This window comes from Mercenaria mercenaria, chromosome 13 (genome assembly GCF_021730395.1).
Source record: "Mercenaria mercenaria strain notata chromosome 13, MADL_Memer_1, whole genome shotgun sequence".
Taxonomy (NCBI): Eukaryota; Metazoa; Mollusca; class Bivalvia; order Venerida; family Veneridae; genus Mercenaria; species Mercenaria mercenaria.
In genome coordinates, this window is record NC_069373.1 from 5,512,592 (window position 1) to 5,520,212 (window position 7,621).

The window sequence follows — 7,621 nt, forward strand, 5'->3', positions numbered from 1 at the left end:
GATGGTCCTGAATCGCTCACCTCTTCCCACATGACCCAGTTTTGAGTAATATGTCGTTTTTTCTATTTTCTGACATAGTGACCTAGTTTTTGAGCTCATATGAACCAGTTTTGAACTTTACCTAGATATTATCAAGATAAAAATTCTGACCAATTTTCATGAAGATCCATTGAAAAATATGGTCTCTAGGTTTTTCTATTATTTGACCTATTGACCTAGTTTTCAAAGGTACGTGACCCTGTTTTGAATTTTACCTAGATATCATCAAGGTGAACATTCTCACTAATTTTCATGAAGATCTCATGAAAAATATGGCCTCTAGAGGTCACAAGGTTTTTCTATTTTTATACCTACTGGCCTAGTTTTTGACCGCACAAGACCCAGTTTCGAAACTGACCTAGATATCATCAAGGTGAACATTCAGATCCATTTTCATGAAGATCCATTAAAAAATATGGCCTCTAGAGAGGTCAGAAGATTTTGATAATTTTAGACCTACTGACCTAGTTTTTGACCGCAGTTGACTCAGTTTCAAACTTGACCTAGATATCATCAAGATGAACATTCAGACCAACTTTCATACAGATCCCATGAAAAGTATGGCCTCTAGAGAGGTCACAAGGTTTTTCTATTATTTGACCTACTGACCTAGTTTTTGACGGCACGTGACCCACTTTCGAACTTGACCTAGATATCATCAAGGTGAACGTTCTGACCAATTTTCATGAAGATGTCGTGAAATATATGGCCTCTAGAGAGGTCACAAGGTTTTTCTATTTTTAGACCTACTGACCTAGTTTTGGACCGCACGTGACCCAGTTTCGAACTTGACCTAGATATCATCAAGATGAACATTCTGACCAATTTTCATGAAGATCCATTGTGAAATATGGCCTCTAGAGAGGTCACAAGGTTTTTCTGTTTTTAGACCTACTGACCTAGTTTTTGATCCCACGTGACCCAGTTTCGAACTTGACCTAGATATCATCAAGGTGAACGTTCTGACCAATTTTCATGAAGATCTCAGGAAAAATATGGCCTCTAGAGAGCTCACAAGGTTTTTCTATTTTAAGATCTACTGACCTAGTTTTTGACCGCACATGACCCAGTTTCGATCTTGACCTAGATATCATCAAGATGAACATTCTGACCAATTTTCATAAAGATCCCATGAAAAATGTGACCTCTAGAGTGGTCACAAGCAAAACATTTATGCACGGACGCCACGCGATCACAAAAGCTCACCTTGTCACTTTGTGACAGGTGAGCTAAAAATCTTGCAGGGCACTTTTCACATGCTCGGTAATCAGCTGCTTACAATAATTTAATAATTGGCGCCTTTTTTGACAGTACACAGGATCAATATGCTTTATCAATTAATTTCAACACTTCGTTGATTCTTGTTACCTATGTGCACTCGCCGTGACGTAACTTGCTGATAAAACAAGAGCTGTCCATAAGACAGCCAAGCTCGACTATTCGAAATATTGTCACAGAAGCAGGAAATTATTACCCAAAATGTTAAATATCAAAAGAGTTTTAAGTTTGAAACGGGACATAATTTGACCAAAATGCATATCAGAGTTATGGGACTTGATGCTATTAACTAGTTTAATAACCCCGAAGACACATGTTAAGTTTCAATTCCATATCTGCATTAGTTTTGGAGATAGTAACTTGCATGTAAAACTTAAACCAGGATTTTCTAAGTCCAAAAGGGGGCATAATTTGCTCAAAATACATGTCAGAGTTATGGGACTTGACCCAGTGAGGTAGGTAATTGATCTAGAAAAAGAAAAAATAAGTTTCAAATCAATATGCCTTTTAGTAATAGCTGTATGTACTTGCACGCAAAACTTTAACCAGGATTTTCTAAGTCCAAAAGGGGGCATAATTTGCTCAAAATACATGTCAGAGTTATGGGACTTGACCCAGTGAGGTAGGTAATTGATCTAGAAAAAGAAAAAATAAGTTTCAAATCAATATGCCTTTTAGTAATAGCTGTATGTACTTGCATGCAAAACTTTAACCAGAATTTTCTAAGTCCAAAAGGGGGCATAATTTGGCCAAAATACATGTCAGAGTTATGGGACTTGACCCAGTGAGGTAGGTAATTGATCTAGAAAAAGAAAAAATAAGTTTCAAATCTATATGCCTTTTAGTAATAGCTGTATGTACTTGCACGCAAAACTTTAACCAAAATTTTCTAAGTACAAAAGGGGGCATAATTTGGCCAAAATGAAGGTCAGAGTTATGGGACTTGGTGCTATCAACTAGTTTTATAACCCCGAAGACACATGTGAAGTTTCAATTCAATATCTGCATTAGTTTTGGAGATAGTAACTTGCATGTAAAACTTTAACCAGAATTTTCTAAGTCCAAAAGGGGGCATAATTTGCTCAAAATACATGTTAGAGTTATGGAACTTGACCCAGTGAGGTTGGTAATTGACCTAGAAAAAGAATAAATAAGTTTCAAAGCTATATGCCTTTAAATGATAGCTGTATGTACTTGCATGCAAAAACTTAACCAAGGTGTGACGCCGACGCCGACGCCAGGGTGAGTAGAATAGCTAGACTATTCTTCGAATAGTCGAGCTAAAAATCAGCGAGGCATGTCTACAGGAGAAAGGGCGGGATTTAGCAGACGATCAAAGGCAGGGAGGGCATGACCGCGAGTGTTCATTTTGGAATACACGTGTCTATCGTGGAAATAGTTTTACTGAAGGAATGAATGATAAGAGAAAGGATTATCAAAGGAAAATGCCTCTGGATCCCGAAGGACGCACAGGCAAGTATCATGCCGGGTCCTTTGAGTGTCTTTTAAAAATCTCCCGGGTCCGGACCCGGGTCAAATGGAACCCCTGCTGAAGTGTTGCAGGGTTCTCGCCAGGCTATTATCGCCTGTCGCGTGCGACATGCCTTGAGACTTTGAGTTGTATATTCGACATCCCTTATTTCCCCCGTCATCCCTTAATTGCCGAAGCGACATGTCATAAAATCCAATAAACACCCCGATTAATCAATTAGTATATTGGAAAAGCTTCCACGTGCTTACCCGATAGTTTAGGTAAAGCGATGCCAGTTAAGATAACTGATAAACCAATGACAGCTTCCTATGTGGAACGTGTGACGTAAATTTCATCATAGCTCCGCCTTTAAGGCGGTATCTTGTGATGTGTACATGAAAGTGACTGTTTTCGCAAGTTTTAAGATTATACATGTCACTAGATATAATGACAGATGATTAAAAAATTATCGTCCGAATATTTTTCACAATCAAGGAAAGACAATGTAAGGATTTAAGTCAAAAAATGTGCAACACGGTAAAATGCTTTGAACAATTATCGCCGTAATATTAATGTTTTTCACATGTATGAAATGTGTTCTCGGGCGGAATATCGAAAAGACAATGCAAGAATTAATGTTTTCTGTCGTCACTTTCAAAATAGAACTTTTAGAGAAAAGTTTGAAATACCCTTTGTGCATTATTTCATCACGAACGGACACTTTGGTAGAACCACCGACCTTCCGTAAGCCCTCACATGAAGAATTCAATGCCCCGAGTGAGGCTCGAACCCACATCGATGAGGGGCAAGTGATTTGAAGTCAGCGACCTTAACCACTCGGCCACGGTCACAATTTCAGAATCCCTCCCCAGCCACGCCGAATGGCCAAAGGAAATCGGGCATTGATCCAAAATGGAAACCAGCATTTCCCTGGATGACAGTCTCAGATTGTGTTGTTTTACATGTATGTACAACAAACAGTGGACATTTTCAAAAACTTAAAATGGATAAGTTTTCAGCAAATAAACTCCACAGGAATAGAAGACATAAACTTTAAACAAATAGATCTGTGTGCAGTGCTAAAATTGTGTTGTTTTATTTACAATAAATAGTAAATGAACATTTTTAGCAACTTAAAATTGATAAACTTTTAATTGACATTCAGCAAATAAACTCCATAGGATCTTTTATGACCCAGTATCTTTATTTGTTCTTGTTGTGCATGTAAATGATGCTTATTAATCACTGAAAATACCAAGTGCTATGTTTTTCACTTTGAAATGCACCAGAATGCACCAAAATGAGTTGTAGTAACACAAAATTTTCTGGGGTAACCCCCATACCCCCCATGCGGGAGGTGACACCCCTCCCGCACCCACCCCTTTGTTCATCAAAAAATATCCTTCTGCAACATGCCTTCAAAAAATCCTGGCTAGAACCCTGTGTTGCATAATATGATTACACATGTGCTGTACGGTACCGTATGTAACGGAAGATAGCCACACCTTGTATGATTTATGGGAAAAAGCTGTAAAGGTTAATTACATAATTTAAAATCAAAATTATAAAAGATTTTTAGTCATAATGATTTTAAAGCTGCTTACAAAACCATTTGTCAGAAACTGGTTCTGTAGATAAACCAGTTAAAGTTAATTAGACTGCCCTTTCGTGGCCCCTGTTTTTGGATGCATGCGCAAATTAGGCCAGTATGGTTTACATCCTTGCAAAGAGTAAAGACTAGGGTTTAACGATTTGTAGATGATTTTTGTAAACAATTTGTATTTAAAAATACATATAATGAAAACCCTCATTTTTTTATTGGAAACTGGTCCGAAACCTATGTCTATGTTATACTGCTTAACAATCGTTATCGATTATAACTAGCAGGCGCTTTGTCAGGGATAGCTGTTAAAAAGAATAAGAATATAGAGATTATGTGCATCTCAAAGATAAAGTAAAAGAACTATTTTACAGTTCCGGTTAAAAAGTAAAAACCGAAACCAGTATCACACTGTTTTAGAAATCAAATTAAGATTTTTCACTGCAGGTGCCCCCAGATGGTGCTACAAACAACAAAGCTTTGAAGTTTCACTGAAACATTATAGCAGAGCGACTGGCGCCGCAAAGCGGCGCCAACAGCGTCACATTACGGTTAGACGTGTGAAAAAGAAAATGAATAAAACTGTGTATTGAATTACTATCGAGTTGAAAATTCCTGGTAAGTTTTTGGAAATCGGTGTTGTTCGGGTTTCTTCCAGTACGCAATGCTCATAGTAATTAATCAGTTAGACGTCAATAGACGCTTGCTGTTTACGGTTGACAAAAGCGTTTCGCTTACTGCTTTGAACGTTGAATAAAAATGTAAATGAGTGCCTGATAATAAGAATTTAGTGCTAAATACATTTTCTATGAAGAAAGAAAGGTAAAATACAATATTTTCCATGTGAAACGATTTTCGTCACGCTGCCACAACTGAAATTTATTATATATACTTATATTTGTGTTAATGACGTCATACTTCCACACTGGTGCAGTGGTTAGCGAGGTCGCATTGAAGTCCAAAGGTCGGGAGTTCGATCCTCACCAGAAGCGTCTTTTTTTTTTCATTTTTTATTTCAGTTGTTTTCTCTTTTTTTTTTTTATTTATTATGGGTTTTGAAAGTATTGTAAAAAATAAGGTCATTCATGTGAAATTTAACAAGTGTTTTGTTAGTGATGTCAGGTTCCAACGTACATAGTACTGTCTGTACAGTAGTCAGTAGATAAAACTTTTTTTTTTAAAAAAAGGTTTTTGGATCAAAATTTACATGGCATTGAACTGTGAAAAGCACAAAATGCTCTTCTCCCTGTTAACATATATTTCATCCACAAGCTTAAAAATCACTGAGTTAATTACTAGGAAAAAAACTTCTGACTATGAATTATCAATAAACATCAAAAAGGCTCCTACTAAAGTCTTTAGTAACAACCATTCCTATTCTATACCAATTGTGCTAAAACATTTACCATAAAAATGTCATAGACTGTTAACTTCGCAGTTCAGTAAATAAAACAGAAATTGTCGAGAATTTCGGCAAAAAAGTGATTTTCTCTGGGTAAAATTCTCATCATTAACTTTTAAAGATGGCTAGTCTTTTGGTTTTTAAACAAGCTTTGTACATGTAAATGATTTTCATTCTCCATACCAGAGGTCTATCATAGCAGTATTTTGCCTTTAAGCACAAGAGTCTGAAATTCTATCAATAAGACCATAGAAGTCTATCTTTACAAAAAATACCCCCTATATATATAAAATAAACACCAGGAATGAAACGTCAAAAATCAAGGGTCCCCTGAAAATACGCACAGAACACAGGGTAATCGCAATTTAGCGAGCGTAGTTAAGAAATAACACTAAAATACACCTACCACACTCGACAGCATTCAAATCTGATACACTTTACAAGAGTAATCAGACATTTTCTGAGGTTTTTTTGAGATTTTCAGCTGTCGCCGAAGCCATTCGCTGACGTCACAACAATAACAACAACTACAGCACCGGGATAAAATTAGAAAGTAGCAATTCCCGTACTGTCTTACCTTCAAATTACACAACAGACATTTTCATATTGCTCTATTCATATAAAAAAGTCATTGTACACCAAGTATCAAATTTTACTACTGAAATTTAGATATTCCGCTGCATCGTAAAATGGATTATCCCAAGAGTAACCTCCCTTTACGGGTTTTCCCAATCAAATTTTGTAAATTATCTTTTTATTGCAAAAGGAATCTAGGGGATATTATAGACTGATGTAAACATATAAATATTCTAATACTTATTTACTCGATGTATAAATTTAAAGGATAAAATAAGTATTTTATCTTTATCTCGGCGCTGTAATTGTTGTTGTGACGTCAGTGAATGGCTTCGGCGACAGCTGAAAACCTCAGAAAATGTCTGATTACTCTTGTAAAGTGTATCAGATTTGAATGCTGTCGAGTGTGGTAGGTGTATTTTAGTGTTATTTCTTAACTACGCTCGCTAAATTGCGATCACCCTGTGTTCCGTGCGTATTTTCAGGCGACCCTGGGTTTTTGACGTTTCATTCCTGGTGTTTATTTTATATATATAGGGGGTATTTTTTGTAAAGATAGACTTCTATGGTCTTATTGATAGAATTCCGGACTCCTGTGCTTTAAGTTGGACACATTCTTCTTTTTAAAAAGAACTGTATAACTTTCTTTAGTTCGTATATAGCATATTTGTAGAGTTTTCGCATGTCAAGATTTAATCTTAATGCATTCTAAGACATTCATCCAGAAATCATGAATTATCATTTATTCATGAAAATGTTAATAGATCTTAAAGAACATAAACTTTCTAAAACGGATCCATAATTCCAGCAGCACTCCTTTAGTTTTCAAGGGGCCTGACTGGTGATTTTTTAAGGGAGCTGTGCCTTCTAGGTAGCACCTAAGTTCATATTATCGATTTATTATTTTTATTTTAGTTATAAGTTTGAGATTTTACACAGTGAGTCTATGATAAAGTCCGAGTAAAATGTAACATTACCCAAGTGAAATCAGTATCATTCCGCAATGATTTTGACATATTAAAATTCAATTATGAATAATTTTGAGACAAACATTTGAAATCAAAGCAGATTGTTGACGGCATACCATAATGTCGCTGTTATTTTGTAGAAGGCGTTTCTTCCTTTCTAACTCTGCTTTCAAAATGTCCATTTCCAAATTTCAAAGTTATTTCCAACGTCGTTCTTCTGGCAGCCAGAGTTGTCACACCTTAGTTCAGTTTGTCACGACGATTTTGATTGGTAGAAACTTGCGTAG

General features: G+C 36.2%; 1 protein-coding gene across 1 annotated transcript in view; it reads right to left on the bottom strand.

Moving 5' to 3' along the window:
* The window catches only part of LOC123530084 (pre-mRNA-splicing factor 18-like), a 28,472-nt gene extending 20,889 nt beyond the window's left edge, over positions 1–7,583 (bottom strand). Inside the window, exon 1 of the mRNA XM_045310780.2 lies at positions 7,451–7,583. Coding sequence (XP_045166715.1) covers positions 7,451–7,516 — 66 coding nt within the window. The 5' untranslated portion in view covers positions 7,517–7,583. The remainder of the gene's footprint in view (positions 1–7,450) is intronic.
* Between the last annotated feature and the right edge of the window lie 38 nt (positions 7,584–7,621).